Source organism: Pseudonaja textilis, chromosome 1, assembly GCF_049901715.1.
Source record: "Pseudonaja textilis isolate UNSWEBS1 chromosome 1, rPseTex1.2, whole genome shotgun sequence".
In the NCBI taxonomy this organism is placed as follows: Eukaryota; Metazoa; Chordata; class Lepidosauria; order Squamata; family Elapidae; genus Pseudonaja; species Pseudonaja textilis.
The window spans coordinates 293544952-293570308 of NC_141990.1; the positions used below are offsets into that span (position 1 = coordinate 293544952).

Genomic DNA, 25357 nt, shown 5'->3' on the forward strand with positions numbered 1-25357 from the left:
ATTACAGGAAGGTGATGGTGGGGACAAATTCAGGATGAGGATATTTCTGTGATAACAAAAATCAAAATTGTTAAAGCAGTGTTTTTCTTAATGGTAACATTTGTCTATGGAAGCTGGACATTGATGAAGAGCAAATTAAAGAAATATGAACATATTTGAGTTACAGATTTGGAGATTATCATGAGCAGCAAGAAAAGTTAATTAATCCTGAATCAAATAAAATAGGTTGTTCCATTAAGGAGGAGGTCTACAAGCAGAAACCCAAATATTTGGAACATGTGTTGAAAATGATTGATAACTGGGGGAAAAGATCATTCTATTTGGCAGTTAAAATCATACTTGATATAAGAGTACATTTGTCCTCTATAATAAGAAAAATGTCTTGATCCTAAAGGAATCTGCCTATCCCTATTTCATCTGGTTCAATCCAGGTGGGTGACTTTGAGGCAATCATACTCTCAGCCCAACTCATGTCACAGAGTTGTTTTGAAGAAAATATGAGAAGGAAGAAGTAGATATGTTTGCCCCCTTATTTATAAAAATAATAAAGGTGGAACAAAAAAATCTAAAATAAAAGTAATTTTTAAAAACTCTTTAAAATGTTTAGAAATATAAATACTGTACAATAAATGGCAGAAAAATGAAAATCTGATTTGTATAACCTTGCCTAAAGGTCCATGAAGGAAACAGACAACAGTATGAAAAATTTCTATACATAACAGAGTTGGGACAGTCTTCTTCACAGTTCCATAGATAATATCAAGCCAACATGAACAAATGACCTCTTTCAGATAATAAGAATAAATCCTAATTATCACTGTCATTTCTTTAATTTGCTCTTCATCACTGTCTATTTTAGAAATTATCATTTTTTACTGGGGCTTTAATTCTTTTGAGGCTTTAGAGCATATATTTTATTTACCTCAATATTATTTATCACTTCACAGTTTGCATGTTTCTGTTTGTTTTTAACCTAGTATAATCTTCGATTAAATATATATATATAAACATTATTTCCCTATATAGAATGAAGCTTTGTTATTTATTACCAAAAGTGAAGTCAACCCTCAAGGTTCCCACAGACAAACATTTACTGCAGCAGCTAGAAATGAGTGTAAGAAAACTGCTATGTGAGGAAAAAGATAAAGACGTCTTGAACATTGTTAAAAAAGTATGTGAGGTTCTTTTGTTCATTCAGTATTTTTCTTATATTTTTATAATAATTCTTAAGATAACAGACTTCATTGTACAAAATCATGGTTTGCTTAATGCAACAATTAAACCCAAGTAACAGCTTGGTTTAGTGTGATATGTGAACCCAATGTATGAGTTGCAAAGTTTTTTAATTCTGTTCATCCTGAGATAAATCAAATATAATGATGTTACTATAAATGCATAGAAACGTATAGATATAATGAACGTGCTATAGCTGAGATAGTAGTAAAGGGGTTTCCTTTAGATCATATATATTTCAAACTTGTGCATCTATAATTAGAAGACTGTTATATTATGATCAGTAAACTTCTGCTGAAAGAATGTTACAGGCTTCTAATAGGTAAGCATCCCAGTTCCCAAGCTAGCTTGATATCTTATCCTCTGGATGAGCACATGTCCTTTCTAAAATTGCTAGTAGGAAATCCAAGCCATTTGAGATTCTTTTAAAACAGTTATGGCAGACCTATAATAATACTATTTTTTTTAATAGATGGTACTAGAACTTGACAGAATGGATACCTCTTTAGATGCTGTAAGTATAAACTAAAATGATAGCAGTAATAATATACTGAAGCTTCTAGCATGATTGCTGATCTTCTGGTTTCACATTTGAACAGTTTCAGAAGAGGTTTTATGAAAATGACCTATTGGATCAGCAGAAAGAAAGAGAGGAACAACTTCTTTTGGAAATGGTATGTTTATTGCATGAAAAAGGTGTTACTTGACTATTATACAAAGTACCAGTGAAATCTAATTAAGGTTTACAATTATTTTTTTATGAACTTGCATTAAAAATATTCTAAAAATTCTTACATGTTAACCTGATACTTGAGGGAAAATGTATCCATGTAGATGTGGGGAAATATTGGTGCAAAAAGACATGGAATCTTGGATGTAGCTTGCTTTAAACAGATAGATTTCAGATTGCTGTGAGGAGAAAATGTATTAGGAAGTACATCACCAAATAGTTGATACTAATAATAACTGATAGTGTTAATAGCACTTCACATTACATCATCTCAGTAATCCTAAAATGTAGTCAACATTATTCTCAAGTTATGAATGGAATTATAATGGCTTGCTTGACAGCAACATAAATTCATAGTCAGAACTGGTGTTGAACATTTTGCTGTCTACTGTGGTATCCAAAAAATATCTCATCCCATGATATTTTGCTTTAATGTTTGGATGATTCAGATGCCAGTTTTTGCCTTCATATATTTTTTAACTTCATCCTTTGTGAAATTAGTTTATTTTGCTATATAAGAGGACTTGCTTTGTTCATAATAGGCATGATTTTAATAACCAGGAAATTCCAGAGTATATAATTACACTCCCTTCTATGTTGATTCTATTTTAATAACTCTCTATATTATGCCGTGTATCAAACTGAGACCTTTTAGGTCCAAATCAAGGTTACTTTGGAGAAATTATTGTTCTCCACATGTAGAACATCTAATCAGAGAAACCAATCTGGGTGCTCTGATAGAATTTTACAGCTGTGTCTTCTTTTTCAGAGAAAAAGCAACTAAAAGTGTGATAGCATCACAGGAGAACTTATTTATATATTGATGGCTTTATTTTTAGGGGAGGTTGGCAGCTTCTGCACCAAAATATACTTTGAACAAACAATTATTTTAACATTGATAACATAAAGCATTTCAGGGAGTTTTTTGAACCTAGGCAGATCATAAAAACATGCTAGCATAAAAGCTGCAGCCTATTAATCAAGATTTCATTTTTCCATTAACACTTTTATTACACTGTTTCCCCACTAGGAACAATTAGAAAAAGAGAAACAGCAAAATGAGAACAGGTCTACAAATATGACTGATAAAATTTATGAAAAGAAGCGTAAGTGGTTGTAATTTTTGTTGGTTTGTTTTCTTTCTCCAAAGGCTTGTTTATTTATTTTTATAGGTAACAAAAAGTGGTCAGCTGGAGGTGGTAGATATTGTATTAATTAAAACCCTCTAGGGATAACTGCTGCTAACTTACTATGAAAGCATATCATAGCAGTCTGTACTTTTCTAGATTGACCCTCAGCATATTTGAAGTATGAAATGCAGGCTTACAATATGGAAAAGACTTAGTCCTTATTTTCTAGGAAAAGTTTCAACACAAAATCATTGCAGGCCAAAATGTTCACTATTGAGTGAGCATTTTTATTATATTATTATATATTGTTTGAAATGGATTGACACAGTTAGCAAATTTTATTATGGAAAAGCCTTTTTAAATAAACTTTTATTGCTTTTTAAATAATATTATTATTGCTTTATAAACAATAGAGCAAAAGAAGAAGAAGAAACATAAAATACATAATAAAAACAGTGCTTTAAAAAATAAGTAAAAAATTATAACAGAAAAGAAAATATAGCATTACATTATTTGTATTAAGTATATTTTATTTTTGTACATTGGCACCTTGAAGCCATCATTAATGATGGGAGAAAGTTGAAAAAATCACTCCAAGAAGTAGAAGAAAGAGAAATATGAGGCTAATTCCTTCTGTATTGCATTATGATTGCCCTAAAGCCAGCATTAAAAAATATTTGTTTCCAATTTTGCTCTACCAGCAAGCTGACCATGCCACTCTTTAAGTGTAGAAACAAACAATATTGAGCTTATTTTAAGTTCTATGGATTAACTTTTCAATTGAAATACTTGATTGCTAAATGTTCTGATAAAGAGTTTAAGCACTAAACATTGTATTAAAATGATGGCCTATTTTTCTGCAGTATCTGTAAAAAAGCATGTTACATTTTGGTGAGGTTCAAAATATGGCACTTGATGATACAAGTGATACTTAATGCTTGTAATATTTGATGAAGTGTGCTTAATTTAAAATAGTAGGAATATTAGTTTTATTCTTGTAGTTGATCTTTATATAGTGCATATAATAACCTTTGTTTTAGGTAGAGACAGTAAAGCATCATCAACTTTGGCCAAAACTATCCCAATATCTGTTTCTGGAAACCCTTCAGGCGCTTCAGCAAGTAAGAAACAAATATCTTCTGCACAATTTTTTATAAATCCAATATATTGCATAAGAAGCATGTTATAGTAAAAAAAGATGGCCAAAAATTACTGGGGAATGAACAAATGTGGGCTGATAACAAAAGTGAGTGACCAGTATGAAAAACACAATTGAAGTATTTTGGTAATACAGAGAGAACAAATGGGGATGAATTGTTAACATCTGTGGGGGGAAAACTGAATGAACCAAGACAAAGGAGATGACTAAGAATATTTTGTTATGCAAGAGTTGATGATATCCTCAAAAAGAAAGAATTGAAAAGTTTAAAGAACAAAAGGCAGCATAAGAAAATGGTGGTTGTAAGGATGATTTGCAAAGATAGGAAGTTGTTGAAAATTATGGATATTGGTGTTTTTTCTTGTCTCATACTTTCATTTTTCCCCTTCTGATTGGAACTTTTTTTCTGCACTCTATATAATACTGCTTGCCTCTAAAAAGATTAAATGATTGGGGCCGTATGTATATGGGTGAATGTACTACTTAGAAATCTACTAGATTTCAAACTAGGTATTTTTGGAGGGCGGGGGGGTCGCCTCAGGTAGTTCTGATCTCATTTTTGCTCCAGGTTTTGCAAATACTTTTCTTTTTTCCTTGTTTTCTATCTTTAATTTCTTTTGTTTACTATTTGAATTCTTTGTATATGTTTTTCTTAAGCTTTTTACCATGAAAGGGGGATATGTGATGGAATGAATATATTACCCACCTTTTTCCAGGAGCTCAATATGGTAAAGATAGCATAGTATAATAATGTAAATAATGGGACTTAATTCTGATAACCTGTATGATTAACTTGTATTCAGTGAAATTAGATTACATGTCTTGTCAGAATTCCATAAAATTAATAACTGGACCTTTATGGTCAGTGAGGATAACAGTTTTTGGAACATAACCATGGTTTCCAAAAAAGAAGAAGAAGAAGAAGATATTCATGCATTACTCATTGGCAGATTATGGATTGCATTTGCAGTTATATATTTGCTCAGAAAGAGCTATATTCATTATAATTTTTTCTTTTAGGCAAAGAAGTAAAAAAGTCTAAATTGGTTCGAAGTCAGTCTTTCAGTAGTCAAGCTCTGCAATCAAAATATGGCAACATTGACAAATGCCCCAGGTATATAATATTTTTTTCCTCTATTGTTAGGTTTATGACTGTAATATGCAACCTGCACTGTAGCTGCTCATTATGGAAGCATAACATTTGGTTTGCCAGTTCAAATGTACAGTTCTTTTGGAGAAGGAAGGGCTGAAAAAAATTGGTTCTTTGAGTGATGTGCTGTACTTTAAAAATTAAGTGGATAAAAAGTTGAATGGGCTAAATGTATATTTTTTAAAAGCTAGCAAACAGATGTTTCTGAAGACAGAAAAGCTAGCACATGGAGGGGAATTCCTGTAACAGGCCCGAAAAGGAAGACGTTTTGGTTTTCCTTACTGCAGCCCAGTGATCAGTTCCTTCCTGCACACAGATGGAAGGAGAACCACCGTGCTGGGCCAGAGAAAGAAGCTTGGATCCTGAAGATCTAAGCTTCCTTTCTCCAACCCAGCACAGTGGTTGGCTTCCGTGCAGGAAGGGGAGATGAACTCCTGTGATGGTTTGTCATGTGATCACTATTTACAACTTTCTCTACTGGCCTTCCCAGAAAAATCAGTGGGGAAACTTATAGAAAAGGCTGTATCATACTGCTAACTGTCAAAGGATTTTCCCCCTTCCCTCCATTCATAGGCGGAAGGGAAATCCCTTGGTTGGCCTGCAGAATACTGCAGAAATGAAGCTTGGATTGAGGGAGGGGAACTCTTGCACTGAGCTGGAGAAACACAAGCCAGGCATTCTTTTTCATGCACAGCAGGGAGCTCCCTGCCCACTTTTGGTAGGTGCCTCTTTCACCCCGTCTGCTCAACAATCCATGTGGTCATTTATGATTGCAACGGGGAGAGCCAGGATTGGAATTGTTAAGCAAAAAGGTTATGACCACGACTTATAACCGAAATTCTCCAGGTGTAATTGTGATGATAAGTTGAGGACTATTGCTATGTAATTAGATTGTGACTGAACTGAAGTAGTGCACACATCTATGTCTTTGAAGAAAATTCTCTGTAAGTTAAGGCACACTTTAACCTGTTGGCTATTATTTGAAGCATTCTAAATTTTAGGGGCCAGGATGTTTGAAACATATTTTTTTCCCGCATAGGTCAATGTTCCTACTGTGTTAATCATTTAAGGCATTATTTTGTTTACCCTTGCCAGTAAATGCCTGAATAATTCCTAGGCAAGGCAGGACTTATTTGTGGAAGGTTGCAAATTTTCTTTCTCACCGGTTGCTTATGATTCTGATTTATATTGTGAACTTGAGATTTGTTCCCACTTTAACTTTATTCCTTATCATTTTGTCATGATGTGTAACGTTATAAATTGTTATGAAATGAAATATTATAAAAAAAACCCCAATAATAATAAGTAAACATTGTAACATTTCCATTATATATTTTTTATTCCTTTAGCAAAAGTTCTTCAGTAGGCTATACTTCTGTGTCAGGAGTAGCAAAGAATTCTATGTTCTCATTTACTGGTAAGAAAGCTGTGTTACTTTTCATTCATTCATTCATTCGTTTGTTTATATATTTATTTATATTTCATACTTCTTAACTGCTCATTTTCCTCAAATAAAATAATGTTACAATTCTATTAGTGGCTTCATTTCATTTTAAGAGCCTAATGCTCTTAGTTTTGCCCCAAATGCAAGAAATTATATAAGCCAGCATGCCTGCTTGATAATCAGTTCATACAACTAACAAAATTTGTAGCTCCGAAACAAATTAGTTTAATTATAACCTGACTTTCTGAAATTTTATATATTTTCTTTCAGATGATTCCTTCCGAACTCGCCCCACCAATGTCAGTGGCACTGCTGCTTTTAATTCTACTTCCACCTTACCATCTTCTTCTCGTAACACAAATAACACAGTTGATCAAAAAAGCAATGGGAATAAAGAGAGCCATTCACGGAAGGTTAGCTTGTAAGTGATCAACTAAAATTAGTGCAGAATTAAAGATTACAATAAATAACTGATTCTTCATGTTCACACATTTAAGGTGTTTCTCCTACTCAGGATAAAAATAAATACTGTTTATGTCATCAGTTCTATAGCTATGCTGACATGATTATTTATGATTGTTTTAACCACTATTTTAGCAAAAACATAGAAGTTGTGGTTACAGATTCATTCTAATTTATTAATAAGACTAGACAACCCATGAGTTAAGTTATGGTTTAACTCTTCTCCAGAGTGATGTTGGCAGGATCCAGGCATGGGATATATTCAGCTTTGCTTGGCTATAGACTGAATAGAAAAAATGAAGACACACCCCCTCCAGGCTACTGTCTCCAGTTCTTCTATTCAGTCTCGGCTTACCTAGACTGCTTTATTGATAGCTCCTCTGTTTTTTAAAAATAGAGGGATGCTGTCAGGCTAAACTTCTTTGGATTTAAATTCCACCAACAGTCCTAAAAGGACTAGAGACACGAGAGGGTTTGGTTTACCTTCATGTTTCCTTCGCACAGAAAATAGTAAGAAAAGTGTTTGGAGCGGCTGCAAAGTGAAGAAACCGGCTTCGCACCTGTCAGCTGGCTAGGGGAGCCCCAGTTTTCAGATTTGGACAATTCCGACAATTGCGCACCCAGTGCCTAGAGAAAGGTACTGGGGGCGTCTAGTGCTGACCTGCCAGATAGGCAGCCTGCCAAAGAAGGGACTGTTGCCTAGTCAGAGCAGCGGATTCCTGTGACAGTTCCCTGGCTTCACTCTCCCTTTCACAGGAGCGGTTAATTTTGACAGGAGTGCCATTTTGAAGCAAAGAAGATTTGAAGTGACAGAAGCCACAGCTGGACAATTTAGATTTTGTTTTTAATTTGATGCAATCCATGGCTAAGAGGACTAAAATAGCCCAGTTATTGCCGTTTATCTGCCTGGCTGGGAATTCAACATTCGCATCAGTCTGTCAGGCGGCCTTCAGAGTAGTTTTGGCGGGAGTGCCATTTTGAGGCTTAATTGAATCAGTGACAACAGCAACAGCGCTATTGAGACAATCTGGTGGCCACGAACCTTTGAAGCAGCCCTGTGTTTGTCTTGCTGCTGTGTTTCAATGGAGACTCAGCCATAGTGTGCAGCATTTGGCTTTCTCCTTCATTCAGTGGCATCTGGTTTTCCATAACAGCTGGTGGTCTGTCTGTCAGGCAGACTGTTTCTGCTAGAAGAGCTGCCAGGACTGCTTATATATTCCCTTTGGTTTGGTTGTTTTAAAGTCAGTTCAGGGTTGCCTGATTCATTGATGGTGCAGGTTAGGTCCTCTCATCCTTGCCTTTCACCCACAATTTGTAAGTGATTAGAATCTATCTATTCATAGCAAGATTTAGTGTTTAGGTCTCCGCTTTCAAGGGAGAGCACAGCACTAGAAGTGGATAGACGAGTGGTGAAAGGCATCCAGTATACAAACAGTGGATGATTCTTCCGCCACTCTTTCTTCCTCTCAGGTTCCCAAAATCTGGCATAAGGGAAGGGGAAAACGGGCCTGTAAATCCAAGGGAACGTTTTCTCATTCAGGGGGCTCAGTTAAAGAGGCAGCAGACAAAATTAGGGCCAAGGCCAGGGCAATCAGGAGATCTAAGGCAAATGAGAAGGCTGAACGTAGGCTCCACAAAGCCTTGGTAAGACAAGTGGAAAATTACATGAAAGAGCAGGAGAAGTTGCTACATCTTAATCTTCCTATGGAGAATAATGGAGCCCGGGGGGATCCGACACGTTGTCCAGTTGACCCCTAGTGGGAAGTCTTAGTTGCAGAGACTTTGGGGCAATCGATTAGGAATCCTCAAACTTCAGAGATGCTGGGTTGCTCTCCAATGGTACCTGTTTTTCCACCTACACCTGTCCCAACATGCCAACAAGCTGGGGTTGGTGGCATAGTGCCCAAACCAGTCTCTGACTCGTTCCACCTCCCAACTATAGGGGCTCAATTAATGCCAATGGAGGTGCAACAATGGTTTACCGAGGTAATTAGACAGGGACTGAGGGAGGAAACACAGCAAGGTATCCCATCCGGTCAGTTAGGTGCTATCCCAGCCATTACACACCACAGTCAACAGAAGAGTCACCCTCCAAGGACTGACTCTATGTTGTTCCACCCTTATTTTTTGATCTCCTCAGAAGAGGACCAGTCTGACTATTCTGTTGAGGAAGGAGAGAGAGAGCAACAGTCGCCAACCGGTAGGCCATGGCCCACTGGTGGTCTGCGAGAAAATTTTGGTGGTCCACAGAGAATGTCACCCCCAAAGCACCCCCAAAAGCAATTAATCCAGGCTCACAGGAACACAAGACTGTGCTGCCCACATGCCCCTCGGAACTCTTCCCACCCACTCAAATCCTTACCTGGCAAACTTGCCTGCTAAGTTGCTATTTTTCCTTTTTTTTCCTGACCATCAGCTGTTCTGTTGTGCCAGGAGATTTAGATTAGCTAAAAGAAGGAAATCGTTGCATTTCTTGCTTTCTAGCTAATCTTTAGATCTTCGGCTCTGCAGAGCCGAACCTTCCTTAGGACTGAAGCTTCTATTATTCAGTACAGGTAGCCGACTGCAGTGAATCTGTAATTCTGTGAGCAACTCAATCTGCCTGTCTGCTTTGCCTGATTTGGGGTAAAAGTTGCTCTTTTTAAAATATAAAATTCAATATTTGCATACATGGTGCGTTGTGAGTTAATTTTGTGAGTTTGCTAGCAAATTTTATGAGTTTGCAAGCAAATTTTATGTGACAGACTCAGGCAGCCAATTGCAGAATCATAGATCTCTAAGTTAATCTGTGATTCTGTGAGCAACTCAGTCTGCCTACCTGCTTTGCCTGATTTTGGGTAAAAGTTGCTCTTTTTTAAATAAAAAAAATCAATATTTACATAAATATTTATAATATTTACACACAAGCCATGCCCAGCCAGTCACATGACCACCAAACCACACCCACAAATTAGGCCATGCCCACAGAACCAGTTGTTAAGAAATTTGAATATCACCCCTGCCTCTGTGTGTTTGTGTTTGTTTGTGTGTGTGTGTGTGAGAGAGAGAGAGAGACAGAGGTTAGATCAGATCTCTCTCTCTCTCTCTCTCTCTCTCTTTCTCTCTCTCCCACCAATGTCAGCAAGCCACCATCAGTCAAAATTCATATTAGTGGTCCCCGGGATTTAAAATTATGATTTTGGTGGTCCCTGAGGTCCAAAAGGTTGGCAAACCCTGAGATATAGGAACTGTCGGAGGAGGAAACTGAACCCAAAAAATCTGGGTTCAAAGGGCTTTTTAGACTCCATTTATTTAAGCCATTGTTTCCCAAGGCCAAGAGTGCAACTGGGCTAGATCTTAACACAAAGCTCCCAATCCCTACAAATAAGGCTGAGGGTAATGAAGCACTATTCACAGACCCAAAGGAGGAGGCTGAAGTAATTCCCTCATACAAGATATTTTTCAATATGGTCTAAAGGCAGTTAGATTTACCAGGAGCTCAGGAGTTCAGGGGCTACTGCCTTCGACAAGCATTTCTACAACATGGACACACTGCTTGCAAAAGCTCTACATCTTCCGGAGGTAGATGACCCTGTCCTAGCACTCGCCTCCTCTTCAGCCACACTTAACAATGCAGACGATGTCCTCAAGGGTGAGGATAAGGACTTAGTTTGGTGAAAGATGCACCAGGCAGCGGCATGGGCAGTTAAGATCGCCACAGCGGCATCCTTCTTTATCAGGGCATCTTTAATCTGTCTACGTCAAATGCAGGGCCAGGTATCTACCAGCAACATTAGAACACAACAGGATTTCAACCAGGTAATTGCAGCGGCTGAGTCCATGGCAGATGCAACACTGAACTCTGTGAAGTTTGCAACCTGCGCATTGTCATCAGCAGTAGCAGCTCGCTGTTTGCTGTGGCTCAGATATTGGCAGGCAACACACCAAACGATAGTGGAAGTTGGTGTCAGCACCGTATAAAGGTGGCAAACTTTTTGGTGCCCCGTTAGATCCTGTTCTTGTCGAGTCCAGGGACAAACACAAGATCCTGCAGTCGGTTTCAAGGAAGGGAGAAACCAGGTTCCTACCCTTTGTTCGTCATTTCTTTCGTGCCCCATACTACAGGACAATTGCACAGCGGAATCAAGGGAGCTTTGGTCAGCGACAAGACACCCAGACTTCACAAGGTGGCTGTTACAAGGCAAGATCTCAACCACAGGGCAAATGGCCATTTTGAGGGCCTACCAACAGGCCCTTTCGCAAATACAAATGAACCTCACTCTGCGGCTCCTGTTGGTGGCAGACTCTATTTTCTCGCAGACCAATGGGAGCAAATGATCTCTGATACATGGTTAGACAGACAACAAGGTTGGGGCTTGCCCTAGAATTCCGATTCAGTGCCCCAAGGTTTTTTACCTGCTGCCCTTTGTCGACAAACAACTCCAGACAAAAACTGATGGAGGAGTCAATTCAACACCACCTGATAATTCAAGCCATGGAAGTGGTTCCGGAGGAGCAGCAGGGACACGGCTTCTACTCGATGCTGTTTGTGGTTCCAAAAGCTTTGGGGGGGCTGGAGGGCTATTCTGAACTTCAAAAGACTAAATTCTTTCATTATGTATTGCAGGTTCAAGATGCACACGCTTCAATCCATTTTGAAGAGCGTGAGAAATGGGGACTATTTAAAATCAATAGACCTCACCGAGGTGTACTTGCATATTCCCATCCTATCTGACCATCGTCAGTACCTGAGGTTTTGCTATGCGGGCAGGCTCCTTCAATATAGAGCCCTCCCGTTTGGCTTGGGGTCAGCTCCCAGGACCTTTACCAAGATCCTGGCTGCCTTGACAGCTCACCTCAGAACTGTCCCAATACAGATATTGGCCTACTTGGGTGATATCCTTATTCAGTTGGTCTCCCAAGATCAGGCAGTACATGACTTGAAAACTACGTTGCAGGCTTTAGAGACTCACGGGTTCCTAGTCAACCAGGTAAAAAGCCATTTTTATCCCACAACACATCTATTGCACCTTGGGGCGATAATAGACTCGACGACCGAAGTGGTTTATCTCTCCCAGCAATGACGGGAGGACCTACAAATGTTAGCACATCATTTCTGTTCCACCAGGATGGCCTCCCCTACCCAAATGTCTCAACTGCTGGGTAAGATGATATCGGGCATCAATATTGTACCGTGGGAATGAATGCACTCATGGGAGTTACAGTGGTTCTTGCTCCCATATCAGAGGGCAAAGAAAGGAACTTCACACATACAAATGAGATTACCACCAAAAATGTCATCTTTACTTTGGTGGACCTCCCCAGCCTTGGATAAAGAGTGCTTGTTTAGAGAGCAGGACCGTATAACAATAACTACTGATGCCAGCTTGTCAGGATGGGGAGCCACTGTCAAAACAAGGTCGTGTAGGGCACTTGGACCGTTACCAACTTAAAAAACAACATCAATTGGCTAGAGCTACAGGCAGCCCACCTTGCTCTCAGGGAATCCGAGTTGCAAATTGTGGGACAAGATGTGCTTTACCTAACGGACAATGTGGTCACTAAGGTGCACATCAATTGTCAAGGGGGGATGCATTCCAGAACTTTAATGAAAGAGGCCTTTTGTCTCTGCAAGTGGGCAGAGAAGAACATAATATCAGTCAAAGCAGAGCACATTTCAAGGGTGCTGAATGTTTGGGCAGATTGGTTGAACATGTCTACAATGGATCACTCCCGAGTGGACCCTGCACCCAGTTCTGTTCCAGGAGATTTCAGAAAGATTCGGCCCTCCAATAGTTGACCTCTTTGCCTCTGCAACAAATCATCAATTGCCTCATTTGTTCTCTAGGTTCCCATCTTGGGGCAGAAGGGATCAATGCCCTTCGTTGTCAGTGGCTGAAGGGGCTCCTTTACCCCTTCCCTCTGTTGCCCCTCATTCCAGCGGTCATCAAGAAGACCTTGCAGCAGAAGGCGGAGATTCTCCTTGTGGATCCATACTGGCCCAGAAGGCTGTGGTTGGCGGACTTGGTCAGTCTGTCAGTGTCACGACTGTGGAGAATTCCCCCTGACAGGATCTCCCTCAGCCAGGGGCCAATCCAATATCCAGAGCCCCAGTGGCTCCAATTGGCCGCCTGGCACTTGAGAGGCGGATTCTGAATGGGGGCAATCTCTCAAATCATCAACACCATCCAGGTGGACAGACGACCATTGACCATTCGAATTTATGAAGCCACATGGAGGGCCTTCGGTATATGGAGCAGAGGAAGGTGTCTTGACCTCACCGAGGCATCAGTCACCCAGGTGTTAGAGTTTTTACAAGAAAGGTCGGACAAAGGTCTTGATCCCACCATACTGTGCAGACAGGTGGCAGCACTCTCATCTGCACTGTCCTTTGGCAACCAAGAGTCATTAGCTCAGATTCCATTAATACGTCAGTTTCTCAAAGGAGCAACCAACTTAAGACCGGCGGTGATACATAGGTTCCCCACCTGGGATCTATCTAAGGTTCTTCGGGCCCTTATGTTCCCACCATTTGAGCCTCTAAGAATTGTCGCCCTAAAATATCTATCTTACAAAGTTATTTTCCTGGTGACCATTACATTGGCCAGGAGGATATCAGAGTTGGCAGCCCTGTCAGTCAGAGCTGACCTCTGTATCTTCCACTCAAATCGCGCAGTTCTGCGATTGGATCTGATCTTTATTCCTAAGGTCAATTCTTATTTCCATAGGGCACAAGAACTCATTTTGCCAAATTTTTGTCCAAATCCATCTCACCCTAGAGAGAGACTCTGGCACATTTTAGATGTAAGGCTAGCTCTTCACATACACCTGAAAAGAACAGCTATCTTTAGAAAGATGGAGGCTATGTTTATTTCCTTTCATCAGAATTCCTTGGATCAGAAGGTATCTTCTTCCTCCATAGGCAGGTGTATTAGAATGACCATTGCCAAAGCTTACACAGAAGAAGGTTTACCTGGTCCAACACATGTCACGTCTCACTCTACCCGTAACACCACCACAACAGCAACTTGGACTACACAGGCTTCGGTGGAAGAGATATGTTGAGCAGTGTACTGGTCTACCCCTTCGCCCTTCATTAGGAACTATCGCCTTGACTTCTTTGCTTCCGCTGATGCGGTGTTTGGACAGAAGGTTTTGCCAGAAACTTACTCTCAGTAGCGGCCAGAAATCCACCCTTAGGACATTTGCTTTGGTATGTCCCATGCCTGGATCCTGTTGACACCACTCTGGAGAAGGGGCATTGGTCTTACCTGAGACGCTCCTTCTCAGATGGTGGAGACAGGATCCAATCGCACCCCTTTCACTGGCCTCTATGGTCTTGAGTGTGTAGGACGGTACAAACTATGGGCTATGCCTAATGATGGAACTGTTACAGTGACTACAATAAGACCTCGATTTCCATAGAGAACTGGAGATGGTAGCCCAAAGGGGGGGTGTCTTCAGTTTTTCTATTCAAGCAGAGCTGAATATATCCCATGCCTGGATCCTGTCTCCACCATCTGAGAAGGAGCGTCTCAGGTAAGACCAACACCCCTTCTGATTTAGTATTTGGGAGACGATGTGTGTTTTGGTAAGCTATTTCATCTTAAAAACAATGTTCCTGGCCCAAATATACTGTGCAAAGAACTAGAATTCTTATGGTAGTTTTGGTTAGTATGATGACTAAAATAATCATTATTATCAGAAATAGCTGCAATCGAGTTATCACTGTATGTTAATGCTGTTAGATGTGGGTAAGAGAAATATGGAATTACTATTCACTATCTTTGTGAATCACACATATGACTTTGTACTTGTACTGATCATCATTCTGGAATAATCTTAAACTGAGCCATGAATTCAAATGATGGTCTACAGAGGCACAATTCATATGTATGAATGTACTGATAATTAAAGAAACATTGTTTACTGTAGGCACTGTAATTTTACAATTTGATTCATCAGCATCCTGTATTTTTTGATATTACAGGTAATCCTCAATTTACAGCTATTTGAAATTACAGTTGCCCCAGAAAGAGTGCTTTATGGCCCATAAAACACTTCTGGCCATCATAAGACATGGTACAGTGGTTAGAATGTTATATTGCAGGCTAATTCTGCTGACTGCCAGGGGTTCAATCTTCACTGGCTCAAGGTTGACTCAGCCTTCCATCCTTCCAAGGACCCAGTTGTTGGGGCAGTATGCTGACTCTGTAAACCACTTAGAGAGGGCTATAAAGCACTGTGAAGCAGTATATAAGTCTTAAGTGCTCTTGCTATAAAACATTGTGTTGCTCCCCCTGTGATCACATGACCACATTTGGCAACCTATTCACACTTAATGACCAATGCCCTGTGATTATGTGATTGCCATTTGCAATTATCTCTGCTAACTTTTTCAGAAAGTCAGTAGGGAAGCCAGTAGAGAAGTTTGCAAGCTGCTACCACCTGCCAGATTTCCCTTTTGCCTCTGAGGGCTGGCTGAAATTGCTGCCTGTTGAGTGGACCTCAGCCTCTCTGTTGGACTGCAGAAATAGGGCTGTGATTGCAAACATATGAGCCCCGTTTCTGCTGTCTGGTGGAGGCGGAGGCATTTTGTACATGGAAGAGCACTGTGAATACAAGTAGTTGTTGACTTGTGACTACAATTGAGCCCAAAATTTCTGTTGTTAAATGAGACATTTGTTAAATGAGTTTTGCCCCATTTTACAACTTTCCTTGCCATAGTTGTTAAGTGCATCACTGCAGTTGATAAATTAATAACCTGGTTGTTAAAATGAATCTGGCTTCCCCGTTGACTTTGCTTGTCAGAAGGTCGCAAAAGGTGATCACCTGACTTTGGTCATAAATATGAACCAGTTGCCAAGCTTTGGATCACATGATCGTGGGGATGCTGCAAAGCTCATAACTATGAAAAACAGTTAATAAGTCACATTTTTCAGTGCCATTGTAACTTTGAATGGTCACTAAACGAACTGTTGTAAGTTGAGGACTATCTGTACCATTGTTTTGAAAACTAGAAAGATATATGATTGCATCCCAGTTTGTATTTCAGTAGTGTTCAGCTGGAAGCTTTGAGAATTCCCAGATACCTGAATCAATTTTCAGTTTACAGTAGGCCTGTAACTTTCATTGGTAGTGTATTGCTATTCATAGGAGTTCATCCATAAAGTGATTTTACCCACAGGAGACCTGCATCAGTGAGTTTTCGAAACAGAACATATTCATTCCCATTTCTAGCAAATAGACTATGTTTGATGAGTCATATTCAAATAGACAGCAAACATGAATCACAAACATAGAGAATTACAAAAGTATGTTCTGCTACTGTGATAGTGTATTTGGTTTTATTAACTTTTGCATGTCTGCTCATTGTGAAGAGCTTTGGATATTTTCTTTCAACATAATAACTTATATTCTTACACTCCTACACAAAACATTAAAATATATAACTAGTCAGGCATTAGTATTCTTAAGATGAATAATTTTAATGTGGGTTGGGATAAGTAATACTTTACCATGTGGGCATATACTGCTAAAATATCTATTAATGTTCTAAACAACTCCTTTAATTTAACATTAGTACTCAGAAATAAATATCTTTATGAAAAACACAGGAAACGTATTCACGTTATTACTCATCAAATTAAGAAATGCAAGTAACAATGACAGGTAGGTATGATTGCTCTGGCAATATTATTTATGTTTAAGATAGTTGTCTTTCAACATAATCTTTCTAACAGTTAAGCAATGGTAGCAGAAAAGAGCCAGTTTGGTTTAGGGGTTAAGGATCCAGGTTAGAAACCAGAAGATTAGGAGTTCTAATCCCACATTGCACATGAAAGCCAGCTGGATGGATTTGGGGCCAGTCACTCTCTCAGCCTAAGATGTCAGGCTCCAATGAGAACCCAATTGGTCAATTTTTGTTGCAACCAATGAGTCAACACTCTGATCTGAAAAAAGTGCACTTGCGAGAAAATGCTAGGAAGAAAAAAAAAAAGCAATGAAAGCAGAATATGGCTGAAAGCAACATAAAGAATGAATCCATACAAAGTGAATAAAAATAAATATATAATTTATTCATAGTGCTAGGATCGAACAAACTAAATTATTATCATTTTTATATTTTATATTCCAACAAGCTAAATTAGACACACCCACACCCACACATACCCCAAAAAACCTGGTGGCCATAGATTATTAATTTTTCTTCTTTAAAATAAATGTCATGCCATCATTCATGTCATATTTTTGAAAGCCTCTCCATTTTCAAAAGTAATTTAACACATAGTTTGAAGGACTGGAATAGACACTTCAAGTATATGAATTAATTGGAGGTAGTCCTCGCTTAATGATGATTCATTCAGTGACTGTTCAAAATTATAACAGTAATGGTAGTTATGACCATTTCTTGAAGTTCTGGCTGTTGCAGTGTCCCTGTGGTCATGTGATTAAAATCTGAGTATTTGGCACCTGGCCTGCCTTTACAATGGTTGCAACACCGCACAGTCACATTACCCTAAGGAGGTAAATTTGGCGGGTCTTCTCCATGGTGGCTCCCTCCCTTTGGAATATCATCCCCATGGAGATTACACTGGGCTCCATTTTGACACTCTTTCACAAGGCCCAGAAGACCTGGTTTTGTCAATGGGTCTGGGGAACCAATTGTGAGATGGAGCCCATCAAGTAACTTGTTTGCTGGCTTGTTGCCATGGGGTGGGGGTATTATTGTTTTTACTCTTTTTATATTGGGGTGTGGGTTTTTTTGTAAGCCACCTAGAGTCACTGAAAGTGAGTGGGTGACCATATAAATTCTTTAATTAAATAAATAAATACAAATCTTACCCAGCATGAACTGCCTCTGCTTCTGCTCCCTCCCACATCTCCACCCTTTTTGACACCTTGCCTATCCCTGCCACCACTTCTACTTTCCCTAGCTGACTTGTCTGTCTTCCTCACAATATTGGCTTAGTATCCAAGTGCTGGCATGTGTATGGTGAATATGGCTAGGTGGTGGAGCCTTGTCTTACAAAGGGAGGTCTCTGAGCTTGGCCAATGGAGGAGGCAGGCCTGCGGTGCGAGTGGAGAAGGATCATCATCATCATCTGCTACCAGTATGAGGAGTGATAGCCTACATACTGTGGATAGTACAGGAGGATGGGATGGTAGCACGCTCCATCACCAGGCAAGGCAGGAAAGGCAGCAGTGGAGACTCCCTAGATGAAAGTAGTGACCAAATGGAAGATGTCATTCGGGGTAGGGCAGAACTGAAGGAAGCAGAGGGACAAGGGCTTCCCAGAGATGCAGTGCATGCTCTGCAGCTTGCATTGGAGATGCTCCTGGAAAATCAACTATGGGAGCCCCACTAGGCACTGGAGCCAGCAGGAGGAAGGGCATGCCTGGCTGAGGCAACTGCTGGCCCTCACTGGTCCATCCCTCTATTTTTTCCTTTCTACACTACCACCTTGTCTCTTCTACCAGCTTTGTTCAGCTATTTTTTCCCTGGCTGGGCCCAGCAAATTCCTTTTGGCAAATAAGGCATTGTCACTCTTCCTGCAATTTCTGCTCATGTCCCTGGGTCAACCCCTCATCTAGTGCCAGGATCCTGGGCCAGTACTGGGAGGAAGAAGATGGCAAATTCAGTTGATGGCATTGGCAGTGGTGGAATAGATGGCAGAGTTCAGAGTGGCCAAAAGGGCAGAAAAGGGAAGAGATGGGAGAAGTTGAATCAGAGACAGTTTGTCAGTGAAAAATTTCTTAGCTCCTGTAACCGTGCTGAATAATTTTCTAGTTGATTGTAGGCTCCATTGAGTCACATTCAACAGGGATCTTCAGTGTTCCCCTTTGCAGGCATTGAGAAATAGGTCAAAATTGTCCAATATGGACAGATACCATATTAGAAACAGATTCCAATGTGGAATCCTTGTAGAGTCCTAGGAGCTCTCTGAGCTTGTTTGTTTATTTATTAAACATTATTAAATTTATTTGTCACCCATGTCATATCCAACAATTCTGGGTGGCTTACAGCATTTGTCTGTAGACATTTCATTACTCAAGTAGGTAACATAATTAATACAAGTTAATGTGGGATTTGCTCCCTGTTTAGTAGCTTGCTCTACTAAAACTAAACACAAAAAGGCTAAGGAATTCCTGGAAACTTGGCATTCAGACAAATCAACCACCAATAGATACATAGAAATAAACCATATTTACACACTAGTGAAAAGAGAAAACCAATGACTGCACTGTTTAACCCTGAGCTACATATATTCTCTTCTATGGGAAGCACTATTCCTTTGTTGTTTACATTTATTTGTATATTTAAAAAATGTATAAGGCCTTCCACCTATCAGACGAACTCAGGGGAATGCACAAAAATGAAATTATCATCCAAGATTTACAAATCCATTAAATAAAGAGTAAGTACAGGGCCCTAAATATATCATTTTTAATATATAAAACTCAACTCATGCCAGAAGTCCATTAATCTTCTAGTCCCAGTCCTTGTCAAAAAGTTGATCTTCACAGCCTTCTGAAAGGCTACTAAGCTTAGTGCCATCTGTATCTCAGGGGCAGGCTATTCCACAAGACAGACAGCATGACAGAGAAGGCATGATTCCTAAGGCCCACCAAAAGGGATCTAATACTTACCTGCACAGTTGGATTTGGACAGAAACCACCAGAGAAGCAGTCATGCAAGTAACTTGGTTCCATGCTATGTAGTATTTTAAAGGTAACAATTGTCACCTTGAATTGTAGATGGAAATCACTGTAACTCATGTGGCAGCAATATTGTATCAGGATTCTGTAGTAAGACATATGCATTGCATACACTGTTGCTTTCTGGACCAGCTGAAACTTCTGAATGCTTTTAAGGACAGCCGGTGTAGACCATGCTGTTGTAGTTCAATCAGTAGGTGACTAAGGTGTGATTGACCATGAAATGTCTTCTGATCCAGAAATGAGTACAAGTTCATTTCAATGTATGAAGATCTCTTGGCCGTGGTTGCCATCTGGTTTTCAGACAAGAATCACAAGTCTAAGAGGTTCCTCAGATTGCAGACCAACTTTGCATAGGTGAATGATACTATATCCAAATTTAGCAAAGGAAATTCACTGGGGAGAAGGCAAGTGCCAAATCCACAGCCATTCAGTATTTTTAAGCTTGAAGTGATTCTTCCTACCAAACCCATAAGTATCCAAGCATTGAGGATGCACCTTTGTAGCATCTCATGGAAGGCTCAGCCCCAGGGGTAGTTGTAGAACCACATATTGTTAGCTTACTGATACCCACATGCTTAAGGATGGCTTCACCCAGTTTTCTTGTTGATCACTATTAAAACAAATGAGTCCGATTTAAAAAAGAAATTCTATAAGGAAAGTCTTTTAATATGTATGCATGTATCTTTTCCAAACAGTTTTAAGATATGTGTATTCTCAGGTCTATATGCAGACTTTTCTTTGTTGTTTAGTGATCTATGGACAATTTCAGCATAAAGAAAATCCACTGGGTATGGGGGATGGGTGGGAAGGAAGCTAATGGAGTTGGATGGCACAATGGATGGAAAAGTGAGTGTGCCTTGAATCATTAATGTTTTTTTAAAGCATCTTATTATTTCAAAGAAATAATGTTGATTCTTTTTAGTTACAATCCATGTGTTTAAGATCACAACAGTTTTGGAGCTGTGGATGATGACTGCACGAATTTAGCAATTCTGAACACTGTTAATGTAATCTGCTCTGTGTGATAATAGTGTTTTTGTTTCCCCTCAAGGAAAAACAGAAAATCAAACTCCTAGAATTGGTGAAAGAAAGCATGCACACCAAAGACCACTGGAGGCAATGTGGCTGAAGTCAGGATTGGACAAAGCTAGAGTACAACTTTGAATTTAAGGACCAGGAAGGAGGGATTGATTTGATACCATAATGTTAACATCTTCTGTCAGTTAAATAAATTCCTATGTTGTAAAATATCTTCATAGAAATAATGTAATATGTGCAGAATGCCAATGTTGTAAGTGAAGTGCTTAATTCAACGTTACTTTAGCAATGTGCTTTAAATCTGCTGCAGCTAAAGAGACAGGGTTTCCCTACTTCCCCCCTCTCAATTATGCCTTCTACTAGTTCAGGTTATTCAGTTTGGAATGAAAGTGCCCTCTATTTTAAAATATAGCTATTTACAAGCTTATGGACTCCTAATTTGCCTTTGCTATGGAAATAGGGCCATATGTGTGAAATTGCTCTGCGTATAAGAATTAACTGAACAAGTGACACTTTCTCTTATGAAAAAGCTTTTAAATATCGAAGAAGCTTCAGTGTGGAATCTGGAAGCATGAACAGAGAAATGTGGAGAAGTGTAGTCCTTTAAAATAAACCTCTGCTATAATTTTAGATAATATTGCTTATCTGGTATATGAAATGTCAAGAGGATTTCTTTTCACTTTTTAATAAGAAACAGATACCTCCAAATAGCATATGAATGATTTCTTAAATTTCACATTGCAATTTTATTGTACAAATACTTTATTTAATTTACCAGTATATCCTATTGTAGTTTCTCTTTATCCAACATTTTAGAAATGATTAATCTAGTTTTTAATTAGTAGTTAATTCAAGCCATCATGCTTTTAGCTATATCAACATCATTCTGTTTGTATTCATGCTAACATACCTATCAAAATTTGTCTGCCAAATGCAGTTCTATTTAAAACATTCAATTTATGCCAATACTTGAGAGAGACTGTATGAAGCTATTGTCAGCTTCTCTACTTCACAAATGCAATCAGCAAAACTATATTGATATCAGAGTATCTGTTTTTTTAAATATGTTGGTGTATGATAAAGATAATCTAATTTGTGAATGAATAAATGTGTGGTTACTTTTTACAATGTGAAATAATGAATGCTTTATGCACAATAAAACTTAGGCCATTAAAATATTGGAATGTTTTGGGTGGGAGATTTAATTTGCAGCTTTAAATTTAAATTTAAGAAAAAAAAATTAAAAAATGGAGACAGAAATATTCTGTATCTGCTACATTAGTGATTAATCCATAAGTCTAATATACATGCAGCAAATTCGCTGTTCCTATAATACCAAATCAACCTCTTGAAGAATAAGCTATTCACTTAAACACTAAAGTAGCAACACCAGTAGCTGGAAAGGCTCAGTGAGTAGAGCATGTTTTCTGTGTTGAAGATTTTAGCTTCAATACCTGGTCTTTCCAGATGGGTTTGCAAATCATATCTATCTGAAACTGTTGCCATATTTGAATGATACTGAGCTCCATGAACCAGTGGCTTGCCTTGGAATAAGTGGGTTTTGTTTTGTTTTTGTATCATGCGGAGAGCATTCTCCAAATGTAACAACTAAATTCCTCCGTGATGTTTTTTTTATCATGTCTATAGACACTCTCCCAGATTTTACCTAGTGTCAGTCCTTTTTTCTTAACTAACATCCAATACAGCCTTCTCTTATGATGCAATTCATACACTGTTTCCCAAAAGTGAAACTTTCCAGTATTTTGTGCATATTGTCCTTTGCAGAGTGCTGCATAATTATAAATTATGTGATCAAGTCTGTATAGTGGTCCTTTGGGTTCAAAGAAGAAGCATTAGGGCAATTATCCATGGACACAGATATGGCTCTGTAGTCTCAGTCTGCAGGTGCAGAGTCTAGCACAAGGGGGGGGGAGCACTGGAAATACACCGTCGTACTGTAGTAACTATCGATGTTACACTATGATGCCATTCACAGATTTCTATCAGTTTTTGACAGTGCTGTCTTCAAAGCTGATGGAAGCTTCATAGTGCAGGGCTAGCCAGTAGGTTCTGTCAGCAGCCACAGCTTCTAGTTCCTTTGGCTGGATGTCACAGTGACCTAAGGTTTATTTTGCAGCATCTTTGAGCAATTGCATGGTCAACCTTTTGAGGTCTTTTCCCAGATTCCAGATGCTATAGAGCAGCTGGTAAGGCATATGGTGGTAATCCATTCTGGTGACATGTTGCACTAATAATCATCTGGGTTTTAAAATCAGGGATTTAATTCTGGTTGACTCTGTGAACCAAGACTTCCAGATTGGAGATACAATCTTGCCAACTTCTGCCAAAGATGGACTAGAGAGTGCACATATGAAATTTCTTAAGTTGTTTGATGTGTCTTCAGTACAGAGTCCAGACTCACATCTATATAAGAAAGAAGGGATAACCACCACCCTGGAGGCTTTCAGTTTTGTGGAGATAAGGTTGATATGTTGATAAAGCACTCTAGTGTGCAGGTGGTGCCTGGTTGGCCTTGTTAATTCTGGAGTCAATTTCTTGGTTCAAAGATCCATCTCTAGAGATGATGCTTCCCAAGAATCTGAGGCTGTTTACATTTGTCAACTAGGTGTCATCAATAGTGACCCTTGGTTCTACAGATATAGATAATTTAGCATGGCCAGCTAAATTATTTCAATCTTGTCCAGACTGATAATCAGGCTGATTATCTGATAATCTAATCAGCTGATAATCAGATCATAGCTGTATCTGAGAAATTGTTCAGCATCAATTGGAAATCACTGTCTCTGTGCATCAGCTATGCACAATCATTAGCAAAGAGGGTTAATTGAGTGACTATATAGAAGCACTTTGTGCATTCAAAGGGTGAAGGTCAAAGAAAGGGGCATCCAATTGGTACCTAATATACAGTACCACTTGGACAAAATGTGATAACATGCAAGTGAAGAACAGATTGAATAGAACTGGGTTTAGCACACAATCCTGTTTAACTCCATTGGAAATGACAAATGCAGCTGATCAGCATGGTAAAAAACTTGTCTTGTGATTCTGTTGTAGAGTAGCTGAATCAACCTCACAAATTTCCTTGGACGTCCATAATGTCTTAGGAAGATCCAGAGAGACTCCCTCTTTACAGTGTTTAATGCCTTTGTGGGTTCAAGGAAGACAGTAAAGAGGCGTGTTCTGCTCAATGCATTTCTGGACACACCTCATATCAAATACTACTCCCACTGTACTCCATTCTGCCTGAAAGCCACACTGCACCTGTGGGATATTCCTTTCCAAGACAATGACAAGTCCATACAAAAGAATGCAGGCAAAGATCTTGCCTTGGTCGTATAGCAGTGAGATGCCTCTGTAGTTTCCACAATCTGATTTGCTCCCCCACCTCTACCATTTCTCATTTTCATGCTAACTACATGAAATACATTTTATTTTCTCTTCACTTCTGCTGCTAATCTTCCATGTAACAAGTGCAAAGTTCTTATTGTGGATCTGTGCGCTTCAAGCAAGACCAAGCTGATCAGGATAAACTCACAAAGGACTTGAAATAGCTTTGATTGATTGCTTTCAGCAATTCGTCTGCCAGACTGAAATTGTTAGATAAGCTCCAGAATGGATCGTGATACCAGAGGTAACAATTCTCCCATGCTAACAAATACTTTTGATAGTAGCATTAACTTATAGCACTATGCTGTGGTCTCAATTCTGATCAGCTTGCAGAAAACATCTGTAATTTCTTTATTTGAGAAGAGGACCCAACTACTTTTAAACAACAATAATGTACGATATACCTTTTAAAAAAGTGCAGTAATTTGTAGCTATATTTAAATGTAGACTTCATGACCATAACATCTGAACAAATGATACTTTTTTGTCGCCAACTCCCTGATTTTTATATATCATGGATTAATAATTCTGGAGAACATGCCCATTATTTTTGACATATTGCTTTGTCTGAATGAAGATATTCCCCACAAAGAGGAATTTCCTCTTTGACCATGCTCCTTTTTGCTATTTTAGTGCTGAATGCTTTGGGAAAAAGGATTGTGTGAATATAATTTCTTCCATTAAATTTTTATTCCAATTCTATTTTCCTGAAAGATACTGCTTGCCTTATTTAATAGCATAAGAGAAAAACATTGTTTTAAGGAGAGAATTTTTTATGAAAATATTTTAAGAAGGAAAATGTTTACCTGTTTTCTGCATACCTATTTTTCTCCTGAAAATTCAGAAGTTAGTGAGAAGGCATATTTAAAATGTGTTCTTGGTATAACAAGTAGTTGACTTG

The 25357-nt window shown here is 39.0% G+C and overlaps 1 protein-coding gene across 3 annotated transcripts in view; it reads left to right on the top strand.

Moving 5' to 3' along the window:
- The window catches only part of PPP4R4 (protein phosphatase 4 regulatory subunit 4), a 71078-nt gene extending 45982 nt beyond the window's left edge, over positions 1 to 25096 (top strand). For 2 of the 3 annotated variants that reach the window (XM_087922134.1, XM_087922136.1), the window contains 9 exons: positions 1027 to 1171; positions 1706 to 1747; positions 1833 to 1907; positions 2994 to 3069; positions 4134 to 4214; positions 5273 to 5366; positions 6752 to 6819; positions 7117 to 7259; positions 21062 to 25096. In XM_087922134.1, coding sequence (XP_087778260.1) covers positions 1027 to 1171; positions 1706 to 1747; positions 1833 to 1907; positions 2994 to 3069; positions 4134 to 4214; positions 5273 to 5366; positions 6752 to 6819; positions 7117 to 7259; positions 21062 to 21139 — 802 coding nt within the window. In that variant the 3' untranslated portion in view covers positions 21140 to 25096. Of the gene's footprint in view, positions 1 to 1026; positions 1172 to 1705; positions 1748 to 1832; positions 1908 to 2993; positions 3070 to 4133; positions 4215 to 5272; positions 5367 to 6751; positions 6820 to 7116; positions 7268 to 21061 lie in introns of all 3 variants that reach the window. The other variant, XM_087922135.1, reaches the window with a different exon arrangement.
- Positions 25097 to 25357: the final 261 nt, after the last annotated feature.